This window comes from Sebastes fasciatus, chromosome 17 (genome assembly GCF_043250625.1).
Source record: "Sebastes fasciatus isolate fSebFas1 chromosome 17, fSebFas1.pri, whole genome shotgun sequence".
Lineage (NCBI taxonomy): Eukaryota > Metazoa > Chordata > Actinopteri > Perciformes > Sebastidae > Sebastes > Sebastes fasciatus.
Genome location: NC_133811.1, coordinates 19,496,394 through 19,516,200, shown reverse-complemented (window position 1 = coordinate 19,516,200; position 19,807 = coordinate 19,496,394). Strand labels below are relative to the sequence as shown.

The following is a 19,807-nucleotide window of genomic DNA, read 5'->3' as shown; positions in this document are numbered from 1 at the left end:
ATTACATTAAAAGGTGTTTTATGCACCAGCATTTACATACATGAGGGTGACATAATATTAGAAAGTCACCAGTTAGTGATGGAAGATGTAGTGCCAGTAAATACCTATAAATACGCAAATTAAGCTACATAGCAGAAAATTAAAGATACTCATTTGTAAAACCAGGCCTTTAATATCTGACTCACTTTTAAACTGTCTGTAACAGAGACATTTTGATTCTGTTGCTGTTTACTTATTGCTAATAGAAACTGACAATGTAATGGTTTACTCAAGTCACAGACAGGAAACAGCTGCTGTAGTGTAATGATTTGATACAATTCCTTAAAACTCCTAAATGTCTAATTTTTGTGACTGGGGCATCAGCAAATTCCACTTTTTTCTCTATGGTATGTAGTAAAGTCAGTTATATGCATGCTGTTGTTATAATTACAACATTTTCTGTAGCACCTGAATGCAGCAGTGGAAAGTCAAAGAAAAAATCAAGCCAAGAAATCTGAGCCTCTGCTGTTCTCTGGCTCCAACAGAGTACAACTACAGTGTGGCTTTACAGCTCCAGCTCTGCAGCCTCAAGCATGTGATTAAAAGCTGCAAGAGGAGTAACTCAGTTTACTCGATAAGAGAGCGGAAACAATGATGATCCTTCTTAGAAACAGACCATATAACTTTGATGTAACTTAGTTTAACTTTGAGTGAGTGGACCACCAAAGACTTGGGGAGGAAATGGGACCTCCTCTTGAGCTTGGGTTTTTTTAAAGACTTTCTGGAGCTTGTGTACTTTTTCATTCTTTCTGTGGTCTGGTTTGAGGCCAGATGAGTGTGGAGGAGGAACTGGGGAGCATCTGAATATCTGTTTTTCAAAGCTGAATCTGCACATTTGAGTAGAAGACTGAGGAACATGAAAACATGTTAGCATTGTTCACTTTAGAGTGCACACAAAACAGGAAAGGGAAATCAATATGTCACAGAATTGTAATGAGTGTTTGGCTCACTGGAGGGCGTGCTCTCATTTCATTACATAATTTACATTAATAACATCAGCTCTGCTGCTCAGTGACATTTGGACACTGATGTTGTTTTCCTAATGCTTAGTTTGTGTGTGTGTGTGTGTGTGTGTGTGTGTGTGTGTGTGTGTGTGTTGCTCAGCACGGCAATTTATTTTTTTCCCTTCTTCTTGTCATCTTTTCCTCCTCTCACTGTTGATCAAATTACTATCATTATAACTAAAAGCCAGCCTAAACATGTTGTGTTCATTGCAATAAGATGGCCTGTCAAAAGCAAATTGCAAATGTCTGATTTATGACAAAATCCAGTGGTGGAAAGAAGGCTACATTTAGGTTACTTAAAAACAGTTTTGAGATTTTCCATTTTTTACTTCTACTCCACTACATTTCAGAGTCATGTATTGTTCTTTTTACTCGGCTACATTTACCTGGCAGTTACTATCCAGATTAAAGTGGCAGTAGGCAGTATATTTTTGGCATCATTGGGCAAAAATTCCATAATAACCTTTCAGCATATTGTAATTCAAGAGAAAACTAGACTTCTGCACCTCCTCATGGCTCTGTTTCCAGGCTTTAAAAAATGTGAGGAGACTTTGGCCAATCACAGGTCATTTCAGAGAGAGAGCGTTCCTATTGGCTGTGCTCTGGCTGGTGGGCGGTGCTTGGTATTTCCAAGAACTGATCTCAACATGGCTACCAGGTCACAAACTTTCTCATTTTACAGCTAAACAGTACACAACAAGATGATTCTGAAAACAATTTGATTTGAGAAATAGGCATTACGGTAACAGAATATTGATTCATATGTAATCAGCGCTGCCTAGTTTGACCGTTTGATCAGAGTTTGCAAGTGATTGACTCATGGCTCTCATAGACAGCAGCTTGACGGCGGACTCCAGATCAGCTCTGATTGGTCAGATTGGTCAGATTACCTGTCTGATGCACTACTGTCAGGATATAGCGACCGTTTACAAAAATAACTTTTTTCTAATCATATTTGCGACATTACTGTCTTTACGAAGCTGTAGCAGGTTCAGTCTTAAAGCTAGAGTGAAGATACCGGCATCATATGAAACTAAAAAAAAACAAGGAATACATTTGTATCAACCTTATCATGTTAGCTTGTCAGTAAGGAGGCTAAATAACGGTCCAAATTTAGGCAAAATTTTGGCGAGGGAAAACTGGCATGGTGGTTTTCAAAGGTCCCTTGACCTCTGACCTCAAGACATAAAGACATTTCCACCATAACTTGATGCAGAAAAGGCAGAAATTAGTGCATAAGAATTCACCAGAATGCAGGAAATTAAGTGTTTGATGCTCAAAATTGCCTAGGGGAAGGACCCCCAGACCCCCGCTTAATATGTGTCCCCCCCAATGTCAAATTCCTATTATGGGCTGAGCCCCCCTAAAGGTCTGATCCTAGAATCGTCCCTGCACCCAAAACACATTTCCCCTTAAAACCTCTCAGATGGTTTCAGTTAAATAAATTAGTTTGAAGCCAAAAGAAGTCAAACGCTCCAATAATTCACAGAAAAAGCAAAGATAAGCAAATGCCAAAAAGTGAAGACAAATTTGTGTTGCACAATGTTTTTTTTCTTCTTTCCGGCCTCATTAATCATCTTAAGATCCATCACAGTTATCTTGAGACCCTTTGAAGGAGGCCTCGACCCGGTTGGGAACCACTGAACTAAACTACTTAATGCTGCTTACACACTGATGCATTAATAACAATCTAATCATGTAATATATAATAATGTATCAGTCAAAGGGGAACTTTATTATTTATTTTTTTTGCAGAAAGAGTACTTTTACTTTTGATACTTAGCACATTTTGCTTATAAAACTTCTGTACTTTTACTTAAGCGTTTCAATACACTTTTTTTTTAACTTTATTTACTTACTTTACTGGTGCTTTTACTTCAGTAAAGTAAGTAAGTACTTCTTTGACAACTGTTCTACTCCTTTCTATTCCACTACATGTGTATAAATGTAATTTCTTGGCGACAGGGTTGGTGTCTGTTACTTTACATATTAATAACATTAGATCAGTTTTTGAAATATGATTCATTGTTACAAATTAAACGTCAAACACTATATAAAGTATATAAAGTAGTTTCAGTTAGTTACCAGTCAAAACACACACATGCAACAATAATAATCCAATAATATCATTCAGGTCTTTTTTCTCTCTCTTTCCAGGTCTTTTGTAATACCCGTTTGTACAATACAGGTCCCCAGTTAATGTTCAGCAAAACTACACACATTTCTAAGCTTTATGTTTTCTCATTTTGTCCTACTAAACTGCTCTTACCACCTCCTCCTGCTGCAACGTTTACCCAGGTCTGTGTCATCCTTGCATGCCTTGCATACCAGCTCCTTTTTTTTTTCCTTTTTAGAGGATGGGTCTGAGAGACATAAACAACCTTCTCTGTTTCCACCAGGGGAGTCCGGGCCGGAGGTGAACAGACTCTGGACAGAGAGAATACATTCAATCAATCATTTGTTACTGACCACACGATGGGATTTGCTTTTGGTACAGCGTGGGGGGTTAACTCAAACAACAGCATCAGTAACATCAAAACACCGACATCAACATCACATTACACACGACGAACACAACAGACATTCCCACATCTGGTTTTGATCTGAGCTTTATAGTCGGACTTCTAAAATTCCAGTGCAGGGCTTTCCCACCAGATGAAAAGAGACACGTCGTTCAAGTTTTATTAAACAGCTCGTGTTATTTATGTCCACTGCTCACGTATTTTCCCCGTATTCCCATTTCCCCCCGTCTTGAATTGTTTATGACCTACTGGGGCGGAGCGGAGCTGAGAATTAATGACTTTACAGCGGCCATAAAGATAGACTGGTAGCAATAACACCCTGTTGGATGTAAACCAAAGGTAGAAGGTGTACAGCCACATGGATGAGTATCATACACTGGTCCCAAAAGGGCAGCTGACTGAGACTTTTTTTTTAAAGTTTTAAAATAACTCTTATTTTCTTTTTAAGGAAAGTATAGTTTTCAATCCTGTAATTTCTATCGGTCCATTAAATTAAAGAAATAGTATGTTGATTTAGTAGCATCTAGTGGTGAGGTTGCAGATTGCAACCAACTGATACCCCTCCAATCACTCCTTTAAGGTACATTTTGAACAGATAACAAATTTGTGATTAATTTGCAATTAATTGCGATTAACAATCATGCGATTAATCTCGATTAAATATTTTAATCGATTGACAGCCCTACATAAAACATACATTTTATGGCCATACTTACATTTGTATCTTTTTTATCTTTAATGTTTATTTTCATCGGGGCAGGTACATAGCATGGACATCATACCACAGGATTTGTAGACTGACTTTTATTCAAATACACAAAATTCAACATTACAACAACACATCTGTGCTATACAAAAATACCATAGAAATTCATCAACATCATTCATGTCTACATGACTCATCCCTCCTTTAAACAGGAAATGACTGAAAACCATAGGGCATAGGTACGACGGAGTATTAGGGCCACATTGAGGAAAAACAAATTAATCTAAGATTTCGAGAATAAAATCACAATATTACGAGAAAAAAGTCATAAATTTACAAGAAAAAAAGTCGTAGTATTATGAGAATAAAGTCAGGTTTATAAAGTAGTAATTTTACGTGTTATTTTAGAGGGGAAATAGAGCAGCGTGCCACCTGTGTGAAAATGAGGAACATGGAGCATCTTGTGAAGTAATACTTTAGTAAAAGTTTCACAAATAACGAAATACTTCCTCTTTTGGCACATCAGCACCACATTATCATAAGTATCAGGACCTTGAAAAGACTGTGCAAGAAACTGCGTTTATTCCGAAGAAAGAACCACATGGACGACAGGGGAAATGCCTCTTTTGTGGAGGAGGAAATAACTTTTTTTCGCGTAAAGTTATGACTTTATTCTTGTAATATTACAACTTTTTTTTCTTAAAATAGTATGACTTGTCATTAAATTAAGACTTTTTTCTCGTAATATCATGACTTTATTCTTGAAATCTCCGATTGTTTTTCCCTCAACGTGGCCCTAATACTCTGTCATACATACAGTATGTACCACTTATAGGTCACTTTTCAAAACAGAAGTTACAAAGTGCTTTACAACATAAAAGATATATCGGGAAAAAAAACAAAATGATTAAGTATTTAACAACCACAATAGTACAATGAAATGCAAAGTAAAAACAGGAATAAAATTAGATATTCTGTCAATTATCTTATGTGTTATCATATCTGTTGAAACTGATTCTGAGTTCTGGCCTCTCGGTCATAACGGTGATGCGGTTACCGGTGATTAAGCGTTTTATTTAATCAATATGATAAGATGATTACTCAGGTTCGATAGTCAGCAGAGACACTGTTGGACTTTGGTTTAGTTTGCCCAGGTGGCAGACTGAGCAGCAAGGGTCAGTGCTGTGATTCCCTCATACCGGCACAAACATCCCATAATGCTTTATGTCTTTCTCTTGTCCAATCAGATTCACATAACGACAGGGCTGCATCACCTCGGTGGACTATAAGAAGTGTGAGAGTCCTACAGGAAGACCCCATCCGCTCCAACTTCTCCTTCGGTACAGGTGAGTCCAGATCTGTTTATCTTATTTTCTCATGTACTTAAACTGAGACGATTCCACTAATTCTTCTTGAATGTAAAACTATTTAATGTTACTAAACTTCAGACTGAAAATGTAACTTATTGAAAGCAAAATGTACCTCTTTATCACTAAGAGATTTAATGAGGGATCATTTTCAATGTTATGCTTCCATGTAAAGTTATGGCATAATCTCTTTCAATTTATTCTTTTGATCTTATTAATAGTATTTAATGTCCTTATTCCTCAAGACAGAGTATTGGTGCCACATTGAGGAAAAAAAAAAAAATCTGAGATTTCGAGAATAAAGTCATAGTTTTACGAGAAAAAAGTTGTAATATTATGTGAAAAAAGTCATAATATTATAAAGTAGTAATTTTACGTGTTATTTTAGAGGGGACATTATTTTTAACATTTTGTGGTACAGCAGTAGCTGGCTTTTGCTATCTAAACGTACAAATGATGCCATTCAATTGTGACACTAGTATGGATTACATGTGATCCATGCTGCTGTGATCGGTTACCTTTCACAAGCCAATTTATTTTATTATATTTTTCTCAATCTTTTTTTCTCTTTTGTCTTACTTTCTTTATAAAATACAAAGTGACATACTGTATGCACATAGAAAACAGACGTAATGGACAGACATACAGAAAATAACATAAAGCATTTACAATATACGGTGGAGAGACAGAAGACATAGTGGTAATAAATATGATGTATTTATTTATATGATCAATCTTAATGAAAGTTTAAAATAATTAATAAATGACCCAAGCACTGGGGTGTTTATTGTATTTAAGTATAATCTAAATTAACACTAAACCAGTGGAAACGATTAGTATTATAATATTATAGTATGATATTAGTAAATTATAAAAGAAAAAAAGAATTTAAAGAGGAAAAACTATGCCCTCATCCACGGGTTGCATAAAAAATTGCCAGGAACTTAAAGCGATGGTTAAAAATAAAAATACATTAATAAATACAAGCTAGTACATGAATATATTCTTTCTCTTCATACACTTTTAAATATCTTCTGTAGTAAAAAAAAAAAACATCTTTGAGGTGTAGCATTTTGAAAATAATTTTTTTCTGCTCTTGAATCAAACCAATAAAAAATAAAGGTTTATTTTATGACTGTGATAAAAACTCAAGGGTCACTTATCGTGTCCACAGCTCCAGTAAAAAGCTAATGTCTCTGATAAGCCAGATAAAGTTTACAAGTTAATGTGTGAGGGGTTGGACAAACACAAAATATTAACCTCTTGACGACAAAAAGCCAGGCTGACGTTCCTAGGAAATGTGAGAACTTTTATCGGTGAGTCATCTGATTGAGCAACAAGAGCAAGCATGATGATCAAAACAAGGATGGTGCTTTCAGTCAGAGTGGGTGTGATCACACACTGCAATAGAGCAAACACACGTTAACATCTAGGTTATATCATCATCAACCATACAGAATAACTAAATAATGTTTGTTTTTCTAGGTCTCCTCCTCCTCCAACTCAGCAACCATGAAATTCTCCCTGATTGCAGCCGTTGTCCTGCTTGCCTTGGCACAAGGTATCCCATTTACCTCTCCAAGTATTTTGTTTAACACATAGTTGTGAAAATATATACTTAATTATTGAATTTTTTTTGGAAACCCACAGGAAGCTTTGCACAAGATATGCCCGATCTTGAAAGGCTCGGTCAGTACTTGGAGGAGATGAAGACCAAGATGGTCCAGGACCTGACTGAGATTCTCCGCAACCACGAGGACCTGGCCAACCAGGCTCAGTGAGTACAGTGAACCCATGAGACCTCCACCTCCACACATAAAATCAAGGTTTAGTCATGATGACTCACGTTCAAGATGATGAAAATCTACTTGCTGCTGACCACCTCTATATTTATGGAAGGCGTGCACAGATCCACACAGAAAAACCTGTGGAAATATTTCAGCATTAGCTGTGAGTCTCAGTCAGTTTTTTTTAAGTGAAACCAGTGTAAGTAGATGCAGTGGTAGAAAGTAACCTAGTACAATTACTCAAGTATCATACTTCTACTTTCCTAAGGAAAGCACTTACTAAAGATTTTACATACAAAACATGTTCAGTGTATAAAATATGATTCATCATGTATTGAACTACCAAGTAGTATATGAAGTAGTTAATGCATCAGTAACAATAATATAATAGACAATAGTATAATAGTTGCAGTGGCCACATTATGAATACTTTCAGTTTTGATAGTTAAAGTCAATTTGTTTGCCAATTCTGAAACTTTTGAATGCAGGATTTTTTATTTGCAATGGGAGTATTTTATATTGTCTCTACTTTAAGGCCTACTTTAAGCTGCAGTGGGTAGAATTGGAGCAAAATCCATCACTATATCCTGACAGTAAAATTTAAACCAACAGAGAAAAAAAAAAATGTTTGCAGTATTTAGCACTGAATTGTTTTCATTTTCACCCATAGTGGAAGCTTCAGTTAGTTTTCACACTCTTAAGTAAGAAAATGTTAAGTAAATACTGATTAACATCTCATCATTTGGGGCTTTTCCTCAAAGCACAGACACCCACTTTGTGCCATCACTGACTTTGCGAGCATGAGAAATAAAAATGGTACCTATTTTTCAGAGACAGCACTACAACATGCAGGTCTATTTTCTGTTTTTTTTTTTATCTACTGTATGGTGGTTCATCATGTTCTACTCCACAGGACCTTCGTGGCGGACAGGAAAACTCAGCTGGAGCCTCTGGTCGCTCAGATGCAGGAGCAGGTTAAGACCATTGCCGCCAACGTCGAGGAGCAGATCAAGCCCATGGCTGCCAACGTGCAAACTCAGTTCCAGCCCCAGCTCACCAGCCTTTTCAAGATGGTGGAGGGTTTGGTCGAGAGGATTAAGGAGCAGAACCTTGCCCTTCCCAGTGCCAACTAAACAAACTGTCCTTCCAAAAGATGCAAATGTGCCACCACACCATCATCTTGCATCTGATGGCTGGCCTGAAAGTGCAACAGCCTAAAATGTGTTTCAGTGATTGTTGACATCATCATCTCTGTCCCAAAGCACAATTAAAACTTGAAACACTTCACTGTGTCAATTTCACTTGTGTGTATGATTAGTTTTTGACCACTTCACCATTGGGACTTCTGAATTATTGTGATTTGTCCAACACATTAGGAAACTAGTGAGAGTGACAAGCTTATTGTCACTATCTGTAATTTCATTTACAGCCAATGACAGACACATACGGATTATTTTCTAAGTTTTATTCAAGCAAGCAAAGGTCAAGGGAAATTTCACAATAACAGGCTTCTACAGCCCAAACATTCAAACATTTAAAAGGGATAAAATGGCAGAAAGGAATGCTTTCAATTGTATTTCGTCACAGAAATCTCTAAAACCCCTCAAACTGGTCATTTTTTATTTTGACTTTTTTCTCTTTTTTGTGTATTTTCTCTTTTTAACTCAGCAAACCAGGCCAGGTGTTTCTGTTCATTATAGGCCTAGCTGGAGACTTGTTTCCATTGGTATTTTTTTGATATATCATTTGATTTCTTTTTACTTTGTTTTGTGTATTTTCATTTTTTCACTGTTAAATTCTTTTGTCCATCGGTGAAGCTAGTCTCGAGGTTCCCCACTCCTGTGAAGACAACACAAACATACAATCAGTTATTACTATTGCAGCAAATAGTGGAGTAATATCTAGCTGAGCAGAGACTGAAGTTACGCTCCCTCAGTGTGTGTTGTAATCCGAGCTTCTATGTGCTTTGTTTACGTAGCCAGTCCAGCTGCGTGTGCATGTGAGTCCCAGTGTGTGTGCCCACCTGGCTGGCTAATCGCCGCCGCTCTGCACTGCGCTTATACGGGGGTTACAACTGATAACACCGTCCCAACCCACGGCAACATCACAGAAGTGTAACACCCACCCTACAGTTTCCCCCCAGGTTTAACACTGTTAAACTACTGTTTGTCATCACTGCTGCAGGTGTTTGCACTGTTAGCGCATGCATACATGCCATGTTTTTTGCACGCTCAAATCCATTGTTGCCAATGTTGACGTGCGGCAGGTGCGCTCAAACGCAGGACGGCGCCCCGAGATAAAAATAGTTCAACTTTTGGAACGCTGAAGTGCGCACCGCATGTCATGTGACGAGGAACAACCAATCACAGGCGGCAGATATCTTTTCTTTATTCTGTAAATATCAGTCTACAGTAAAGAGGGGAAGTTAATCATTTTTTGTGCTGGGCTACCCAGAGATCTATCCCACAGAATATTTTACTGGCTTCACCCTTTCCTTCCAAGAACGTCAAAACATCTGGTTGAAAGGTCAGCCAACTTGAGAGAAATCGAGCAGTAATGCTTCTGTGAGGGATTTAGGGTACTGGAAATCCAATTCTTTGTTTTGACGCTGTTTAGTTTAGTCAGTTTGGCTTTTACTGCTAAATTACTGCAACTTCATCATTGTCATCTCAGCACTCAGGCACTGGTTGCTTAGTAGCAGCAGATGCGACAGTAGCGCAACCTCCGAAGCACCTTGCATAAAAGGATGTAAGCAGCACAGCTGGCGTTTTCCACGTTTTTAGACGCGGCATGTAGGTGCTTAGGTGCTAACCATCGCCATTGAGGGGGGCCGTGTGGAGGCAATACCTCAACCATAGATGTGCTTTGAATTTTGAATTTAGCACCTTTAATACACAACTAATAGGATAAGTATGTGGCAGTGTCATTGTGGGATCCATTATTATCTCCTGTCAACACTGTCCTCTTCTTGTTATAGCAGCTCTGGAAAACTAGTCATACCTGTGGTTCAGACACTTGGGACAGCGGCAGCATTTGGCACAGGTTTCTGGGCAGCCTCCTTTGCCTGGTGGGCCTGAAGCACAGCCACCGCCTCTTCCACCTGCAAAGATTAAGTTGTTGAATGTTAGCAACACCACAATATCATGGTGGGATCTCAAAAGTGCTGTGCTGCCACAAGATCCACCTTTCCTGTATCTTAAAAATTACTGCTAACTAGTGAAGATGCATACTTGCACTTGAACTCACATCCTTTGGTGGAAATGTTTCCCGGGACATTTATATTAAGAACAGAAAGCACTCTCTATACTATACTGTCCTGTTAATATTAACACCTGGTGAGCCCTTCAGAGAAACAACCAAAGGGAAGTTGTCAATATTAATGAACTTGTATTTACCTTTGAGCGGAGAGACTCTGGGGACTCCAGCATGTGGAGCAGCTCTGAGTTGTCAATTTCCAGCAACATGCCAGTGATCTTCCCTGCCAGGCTTGGGTGCATGCCCTGGATCAGGGGGAACAGGCGCTCACCTACAGGAGTGACAGAACAGAGGATTTAATACAGAATGTAATTAGCACTTGCCAAGGGCCAGTTATGTAAATACACGGTGTTGTATATAATATGCAGCACAGGTGTAGTGGGGGTGTCGTTTTCTTAGCCAGGGATAGAGTTAACACATTCTGACTGTATGAAGGAGGAACAAAAGTTTAAATAGTACATACTAGGTCCAGTGAGAGGCAGGGGATCAGTGTTATGTCAAACCAACAAGGTATGTGTTCATGAAGAGCTGTTGCTGACACTTACCCAGCATCTGCTTCTGTTCCTGTGGTGGAGCAGCGGTCAGCATGGTGGTTGTCAGAGGCTCCTGTCCCTGAACGTGAACAGCAGGCTGAGGGGGAAGGACGCAGGGAATTGAAAGTCAGACAGAAATTTTTCGAATGCACATCCAAACTGAACTTTCTCCTCATGTGGAGGGCCGAACAGGTCTTGTCTAACGAAGAAATGTGCATTCCTACCTGCTGCATGGGGACTTGTGGCTGAACAGGCATGTGCTGCTGGGGATTGCGGACTCCTGCGGCATATTTGTACTGAGGGACTCCACGCACAGGAGCGGCTGCTGCAGCAGCTGCCATGGCTGGTCGGGGTCCCATGGGCTGACCTGCTGCAAGAGGAGCAAGACAGGGAGACAGAAACATAAACACAAAGACACAAATAGCAGCCATACAGTTTAACTGTATAGAGTGCTCAAGGGATGACGTATTTTTGTAGGCCAACCAGGAAGTTAGCATAGCCCAGGGTTCCCTCAACAAAAAAAAACGGGATTTTTCTATTGGGTTTTGGATTATTGCAGAAAATAATCTCTATGGCAAACACATTTATGATAACTACACGTTTTGTTCAGCAAGATAATCTCCACAAATGAACACCACTTTCATGATTTATGATAATGTTAAGCTATAAACAAACTACACCACGGTCGCATGAAGAGTGAGTATACACAACGAGGCAGCAAAGGCGGACGGGTCGACGTAGTGGACTCATTTAGCAACTACCTTTTTTTTAGACACATACCAGCTTCAAAATTCACAAGTGGGATATTTACTGATGTATTTTATGTCGTAGAACTAAATGTCAAAATCTCTTAAGCCTGTGTTAACCACAGACCTTATTTCAGGCATCCAGCTAAAAACCCATTGAATATGAGACGAGGGAACCGAAAGTGCTAAAGTGCTAACATATTTCAGGGTTTTAGGACTCATTTCTGTAGCACTCTATTTGATGTGCAGTTAGATAGACTATTGACTGAGTATAAGTGACTGACCGACACGCTGGGCGGACATCATGCGGGGCATCTGGCCTGTCGGTCGCATAGCCCCGAAGGTCTGAGGGCGTGGAGCTGAGGGACGCATAACACCCGGCATGTTCTGGAAGTCTATGAACACACAAAAAAAGAGTGGCTTCATGTACAAGTACAAACAACTGGTTTGGTTTCACTGTGTCTTGATGTGCTTTTAAAAATGACAGTAAATGTACACAATGATGGATGGACAGCTACTCACGTTGTGGCCGGACACCTTGGGTGGCCCATCGTGGGCTCGGGCGGAGCTGGGCCATCTGACCGGCAGCTGGGTAGTAAGCAGCGCGGTTCTGGGCCGGAGGTATGGCTGCCATGAAGTAGCCAGAGGGCGGGGCTGGCTGGTAAGGATTGATGACTGGGTTTGGCACTGCACGCACGGTAGCCATGCGTTGCATGTACTGGTTGGTGAGGTGAGCTTGACGTTCCTCTTTCCGCTGGGCTAGGGCAACATACAGTGGCTTGGTGGCTACAATGCGTCCGTTCATTTCTGTCACGGCTTTCGTGGCCTCCTCTGGCGACGAGAAGCAGACAAAGCCGAAGCCTTTGCTGCGCCCGCCCTCCATCATGACCTGAGAGCGAGAGAGTCAAATGAAATTAATGACTGAATCTGGACGACAGTTAATGAAAGCTGTTTCTCAGAAAACTATCAATGACAGAAGATGAGTAAACAGCGGAGGTCCTATACCTTGGCACTGGTTATGGTGCCAAATGGTGTGAACTCCTTTCGCAGACGTTCGTCATCGATTCCATCATCAAGGTTCTTCACGTACAAGTTGACACCCTGAAAATAAGACAAGTAGTAATGTTAATTTTTGACTTCTCTTTTGAAAACATTATGCAGGAATAATGAAAAATGTCCCTTTACTGTTTATTTAAAATATTTGTCTGTAATACATATTTATCCCCAGAATCTATGGTGAAGAAACATGGGGCCCATGAACTACAGAGTCACTGTTGCAGCCATTTTGGCCAGTCCAACCTACTAAGGAGGTAGCACTGAATTTGACAAAGCTGCAGTCTTTCAACATGCTTGACCGGACGATATGATTGAAGGGATTGATTGGAAGTGGCTGTCAAACTATAAAGCATATTTTGTTCTTGTGAATTTGAAAGAGGAATAGGACCTGGTAGCGAGTCATGCGGTCTTGTTTCATTTGCTCAAATTTGCGCTTGAGCTCCGTCTGTCGCTCCACCTTCTTCTGGGCACGGCCGACGTAGATGAGCTTGCCGTTATACTCCTTCCCGTTCATCTCATCCACTGCCTGTAGCAAACAAGAAAATAAGTCAGCTCAGGGACAGGAAATGGTGAGACGTCTCCAGGGGGCTGGTGCAACTCTTACCTTCTGGGCGTCCTCGTGCCTCTCAAAGCTGACAAACCCGAAGCCTCGAGACTTTCCAGTGTCATCGGTCATGACACGGATACTCATGGAGTTTCCTAGAACAGAGAGATTACCTTTAGTGACATTTTTACCCGATAATGTTTTACGGCAGAGGATCAAAACACTGTATATGTGTGTACAGGAGCGGACTAAGTCATTTGAAATATGGACAAACTGACTGACCGTATTTACTGAAGACATCCCTCAGCTTTTCTTCATCCATGTCTTCGCCGAAATTTTTAACGTAGACATTTGTAAACTCCTTGGCTCGGGCACCCAGCTCAGCCTCGCGCTCTTTGCGAGATTTGAAACGACCCACGAATCTGCATTGAAATGGACATTTAGCAAAATTTTTAATACACATTAACTACATGAATTATAGGAATAATAAAATGCTCTGCTCCTCACAACTGTAAAATCAATTGCGTATGTTTAGTAAGTATCATTACACACTGCCCTATTATGCGAGTTATGCAGGGCAGTCTTCATTTTCCACAAATCTATTTATTCAGTCATCTTTGCAAAGACATGTTGACTGAAAAGTGTCTCAAGCATCATTGTGCAACCTTCAATCAGACCAGGTGCAGTATTAATTGAACAAAGAGTCTTTTGTTTCCATTCCACACATTAGTATGCACCACCGTTTAAAAACTAGTTAAAACATTCACTTACACTTTTCGGTCATTGAGCAGCATGCCATTCATTTTCTCAATGGCTCGTTCGGCTGCCTCCTGAGTCTCAAAATGCACAAAGCCGTAGCCTTTAGAGCCATTCTCGTCACAAACCACCTTAAGAGAAAGAAAACACATGCTGCTTTTAAGCCACACACACACACATGCAGTATATTAAACCTGATTCGTCCGATCAGTCTCCTCTCTGAAATGGACTTTCTATTGTGACGTCACTTGTATTGCGAAAGGAGTCCAGAATTTCTTCAACTGTGGAACTGTTCAAACCCTATCAAATATAATTTGTTGCAGAGCTGGGAAACAATGTACAGTTGATATATATTAATGGATATACAAATTCATTCAATTCATTAGCCCTGTTCAGACCTGCCATTAACATGCATCTTTGGTGATCCGATCACAAGTGGACAGCTCTATGTACAGGTGTGAACGCACTCAAGACGCATTGAGATCCGATCAGTCAGAAAACATTCAGAGGTGGTCTGGAACGCAAATGGACAAATTTTTTAGCAGTGTATACGTGAATGTGTCCTGGGTCACATTAAGGACCGCCAACTCAACTGACGTCCCGCTTGGATCTGAGGGGTCTCACTGCGCCTCCTCATGAATAGTACAGGCAGACATGAGTGCTCGTCTGCCTCGCGGCATGGAGACCACTTTTGTGCTCTACTGTATCCTGTTGGTACAACTGTATTTTCTTTGTAGGCTATAACAACAAAATAAAATAGATCTTATCTATGTTTGTGTTCATACAATGTACCCACATTCACAAATATGTAGGATATCACTACTGACATTCCTGTAATCTTACCTCACAACATCTGCTGCATTAACAATATGTTAACTATGCGTTTATTTGCATATAGGGGGGAAGTGAGAGCCGATCACAAGTGGTCACTCAAGACGCCTGTGGAGACGCATTCTAACGCAAGGTGTGAGTAGACGTACTTAAGGGCGGTCCACTTTTGATCGGATCACCCAAGACACATGTTAATGCCAGGTCTGAACAGGGCCATTGTTTGGTTTAAGGGCACAGGGCAACCACAACAAAACTGTTGGGGGAAAAGTTGGGGAGCAGGTCTTTCACGTCTCCATAGTGCAAACAACTCTTTATTTACAAAGCACACGCATGCAAATGACACCCGCCCTCACAATGCTGTACCATAACAATGGTGGTTGATCATCCCCCGGTTTCAGGTTAGATACAACAAAAGGGGTGTCGGCCACTAGTCTTTTACCTTGCATGAGAGGATGTTGCCAAAAGCAGAGAAGGTGTCGTATAGAGCCTTGTTGTCGATGGACTTGTCAAGATTCTTGATGAAGATGTTTCCCACGCCGCTCTTTCTCAGTGACGGATCACGCTGCGACCACATGATGCGCACAGGCCGCCCCTTGATCACGTCAAAGTTCATGGTGTCCAGTGCACGCTCGGCTGAAGGAGGGAACACAGGAGCAGGGGTTAAATTATTTGTATAGACCTTTTCAAACTTAACAATATAAAGATTATAAATGGGCCCCTTTGTATTTCCTGTTGTAATGGTTGTTAATGCAGTAGCTGACAGGAAGTAATATTGGACCAAAGCTGTTGCCCTTGCAATGAAAAGATCTATATCTAAATCTTCAAGTGCTGGATATGAGAGATAGTCGCGAGGGGATTTCTAGTGCTTGCAGGGAAACCGAATAAAACCGTTCAAGTTTCTCCCCATGGCCATTTCTAAAGAAACAGATGGCTCACAGTTTCCCCACCATGCTGTCATGGTGGTAAAACATTTTTAACATCTGCTGATCCTCAAGGTGTCACCCTCCTTTTAGTCCCTTGCTCCAGGGCAGCTTGAAAGTAGGTGTTGCTGCATTCCTCTACTTCCCCTGGTCTAGAATTTCAAACTGGGCCTTTAGTCACAAGTCGTCAGCACATCTGCATTAGCAGTCTCTGGGAGCTTGCCAACTCAGACCAGTACAAATATAATAACGTTTCATTGATCTAAATAATTCAATTATAGTGGCAGTTTGTTCCACAGATAAAAATGGGGGTAATCTCACTTATCATTAATCTCGACTGTCACTCGACTTATCGACCACTCGAATAGTTGTTACAGCTCTATTAGTATGTCATCAAGTACACCATTTTAATTGGCAGAGTGGTATTATCGATGAGTATAAGGATGCACCGATGCCAGCTCGGATACCGGGCCGCTACCGACTCAAATAGCTTGACCGGGTATCAGTGACAATGAGGACGATCTATTCTATTCAATTCAATTATATGTTTGTATACTATATACATTATATACTGGAATTTTAATACCAGATTAAGTTTTGACGAATTTGTTGCTGCATTAAAAAGGGTTTACAAATAATTTTGGTAATTTGTAAAATTTGCTGGTGTATGATTTATTATTTTAATAAGAAATATCAATTCAGTAATTTATATATCTGTATTTATTTGTCACATTTTGTTTTACATAGTTAGGAAAGCAATGTTTAAATCAAACCTGGTGTTACCTCAGATATATGAATGATCCAAGTCACTTCTACTCAGTGAGGAATACAGCTTATTAATTAAACACTGGTATCGGATCGGTACTCCATATCAGCCGATCCCCAAAGCCCAGGTATCGGTATCGGCACTGAAAAAGTCAGATCGGTGCATCCCTAAACGAGTATACATTAAATAACTACAAATCAAGGAAGGGAGGGATAAAAATAGTTCACAAAAAACATAATACTAGGTGGGGTAAACCAATATCACAATATACATTGAGATTATAGAAACTGGTCATTCCCTTTATACTGTGGAAGCTAGGCCTATCCCTTTAATAGATCTCATCTTGTTAAGCCACCATTGCTTTATGGTTTACTGAATTTAAAAGATTTTCGCATCAATGTGATGGATTACCTTTACCTGTGAGGACTTTAATTCCCTGTATTAACCACTAAAAAAAGAGAATTCCTGTCTAGTTAATTTTCTAGTTTGAGAAAAATGTACCATATTGTATTTTATATTGACAGATATAAAAATATAAAATGACATAGATAGATAGAAACTTTATTGATCCCGAGGGAAATTCAAGATATAGGTAGATATTAAGACATACATCATGTCAGAGGATTTGATCCACATGCCCCACTCCTAATATTAAGAGGCTATTAGTGCAAAAGCCTCAACAGATATTTATCAGTAAAAAAAACAGAAACACACCCAAGAAAAATTAGAAGGCAAATGCAGACCTGTGCTCTTATCAAAGAAATGCAGAAAATGTGTTGCAGATATTTGGCTTCTAGGGTTATGCAAAAGCTGACATATTAACATTTTAGGAACTATTTTTTTCTATTCAGATTAAGATGAATGTCCTAATCACAACAAAAGGTGACTGTAGTTGTGTCAGCTTTATGGTTTACTGAATTTAGAAGATTTTTGCATCAATGTGATGGATTACCTTTACTTATGAGGACTTTAATTCCCTGTATTAACCCACTAAGAAAAAGAGAATTCCGATCTAGTTAATTTTCTAGTTTGAGAAAAATGTACCATATTGCATTTTATATTGACGGATATAAAAATATAAAATGACATACATCATGTCAGAGGAGAATAGAAACCAAAAGGCAAATGCAGATCTCTGCTCTTATCAATGAAATGCGGAAACATGTGTTGTGGGAGGGCAGATATTTGTCTTCTACGGTATGCAGGGCTGACATATTCTAACATTTTAGGAACTATTTTGTCTTTTCAGATGAAAAGATGAATGTTCATACCACAACAAAAGGTGACTGGCAAGCATTGTGTGTGGGGCTGATGTAATAAAACGCGTTGTGTCAGCACTTTCTTTAGCTCTGAACACAGTTGGGGTGTTGTCCTGACAGAGAACAGAGATAAAGAGGCATTGAGTAGTCAGCTGGCAGCTCACTAGCAGTCCTCTGCTACATTACATTGCATTAACAGGGTGGGCTGGGCTGCTGTGCTTTGCTGCTACGCCACTGCTGCTGGGGAGGTTCAACTGAGGAGACCCGACAACATGTCGGCCGCAGTCACGTGTAGTCGTGGAAAGAAGACTAGCTCTCCACATGTCACAGCCTGTCAGTTTAAAACATTTTAATAATAAAAAGTACTCACCGTCCGCTGGCTGTTGGAAGTTGACATAGGCGTATCCAAGGGAACGCCGGGTGATCATGTCCCTACAGACCCGTATCGAGAGGATCGCTCCGGCTGGGCTGAATTTCTCGTACAGCATGGCCTCGGTCACATCTTGATGCAGATCCCCGACGTACAGGGAAGCCATGGGGTAACTGGGAGCACTGGGGTTCATTTTCGGAGGCTAAGCGAACAAAAGTACGGACGACGAAAAGGTGTTTTTTTTCCTAACCGACAAAAAGTTTTCGGGCGAATGCTTTTGGGTTTCTCAACGGTCGACTAACGGTCAGCTCGCGGTAGAAGAACGCTGATGGTGGCAAACAACCGTTGGCCGAGTCAGTTGGAAGGTATCGGGGTAAAAAATGTCGGATAAATACGTTAAAATGGCACAATGTCGACTTCTAATGAGAGTTAAACTCATTCAAATTCGACACGCAATGATAAAAAAAGCAATTTAACGATATTTAGCGTCGCTTTTTCAACCAGTAACACGTCGACTGAAAAACAAAACTGTCGTTCGATTTAAACGTTAGGCAGCCGTTAGTTACCGTGCTCAGGCCTCCTCGAGGTGTGTCTCTTCTCGTCTCAAGCTTCACCGTTGTTACAAAAAAAGAAAAAGAAAAATAAGAAGTGATTTTTTGTTTTTTTAAATGTTTTGAATTTTTTTTGTATTTTTTATTTTTTTTATAGAATGTGTGCCGAGCGAGCTCAAGAGCACACACGCACTCACACAGCACTAACAGCCGGGGTATGAGGGGAAGGAAGTAGACGGAACGTGTCCTATTTATACTAGTCGACGCATCATCAGAGAAACGGACCAATCAGCTTCCAGTGGAGGAAGTCGAGGGAAGTTGTCTTACTTATACTAGTATGGGCGTCATCGAAAAATGGACCAATCAGCTTCCAGTATCGTTGAAAAAAAAAAGAAAAGTCAACATATGGGCGTTGACCACAACTGTACGCATGATGATGAAATCATGTAAAAAATGTATTGTTAAATTGACTTATTGTGTTAACCACAATCATTTTAGTGGTGCTGTGACGTGAATTCCTCCGCAGTGGTTGGGCTCTACATGCGGCCCATAAAATCACACAACCATCCCTACCAGGGATGTCATAGGGCTTAATGCCTTAGGTATGACGTTTAATTACTGTAACACAATGCATGACTCATTTGATACGAGTGTATGATCATATTTGTAATACGCATACAATAATGCATCACATACAAATCCTTCACATTATTACTACTATATAATAATGCATACAGTGCACTTTCATAGACTAAGCTACTGGAGTTACCCTGCACTATACTAATTTTTTAACAG

The 19,807-nt window shown here is 40.0% G+C and overlaps 3 protein-coding genes and 1 non-coding gene across 6 annotated transcripts in view; 1 reads left to right on the top strand and 3 right to left on the bottom strand.

Annotated features, from left to right (window-relative positions):
* Nucleotides 1-8,710, top strand: part of LOC141754781 (type-4 ice-structuring protein LS-12-like) — a 409,136-nt gene extending 400,426 nt beyond the window's left edge. For both annotated transcript variants that reach the window (XM_074614061.1, XM_074614060.1), the window contains exons 2-4: nt 7,122-7,199; nt 7,289-7,415; nt 8,339-8,710. In XM_074614061.1, coding sequence (XP_074470162.1) covers nt 7,151-7,199; nt 7,289-7,415; nt 8,339-8,558 — 396 coding nt within the window. In that variant the 5' untranslated portion in view covers nt 7,122-7,150 and the 3' untranslated portion in view covers nt 8,559-8,710. The remainder of the gene's footprint in view (nt 1-7,121; nt 7,200-7,288; nt 7,416-8,338) is intronic.
* sf3b4 (splicing factor 3b, subunit 4) overlaps nt 1-19,807 on the bottom strand; it is a 54,459-nt gene that overhangs the window by 20,309 nt on the left and 14,343 nt on the right. The gene's annotated exons all lie outside the window — the stretch shown is intronic.
* LOC141754774 (polyadenylate-binding protein 1A-like) lies at nt 8,876-19,244 on the bottom strand. 2 transcript variants are annotated; one of them, XM_074614047.1, is made up of 14 exons: nt 18,462-19,244; nt 15,586-15,779; nt 14,331-14,446; nt 13,842-13,981; nt 13,620-13,714; nt 13,404-13,541; nt 12,965-13,060; nt 12,482-12,848; nt 12,244-12,354; nt 11,438-11,583; nt 11,226-11,310; nt 10,821-10,951; nt 10,426-10,525; nt 8,876-9,264 (listed from the first exon to the last, which is right to left on the bottom strand). In XM_074614047.1, exons 1-13 carry the CDS (start codon nt 18,652-18,654, stop codon nt 10,433-10,435), a joined length of 1,905 nt encoding a protein of 634 aa, XP_074470148.1. In that variant the 5' UTR covers nt 18,655-19,244; the 3' UTR covers nt 8,876-9,264; nt 10,426-10,432. The 2 variants fall into 2 exon arrangements, with proteins under 2 accessions (XP_074470148.1, XP_074470149.1); XM_074614048.1 differs by having other exon boundaries at nt 11,438-11,580.
* On the bottom strand, nt 13,159-13,295 carry LOC141755085 (small nucleolar RNA SNORA5). Its single transcript, XR_012590793.1, has one exon. It is a non-coding gene; the product is annotated as a small nucleolar RNA SNORA5 (small nucleolar RNA).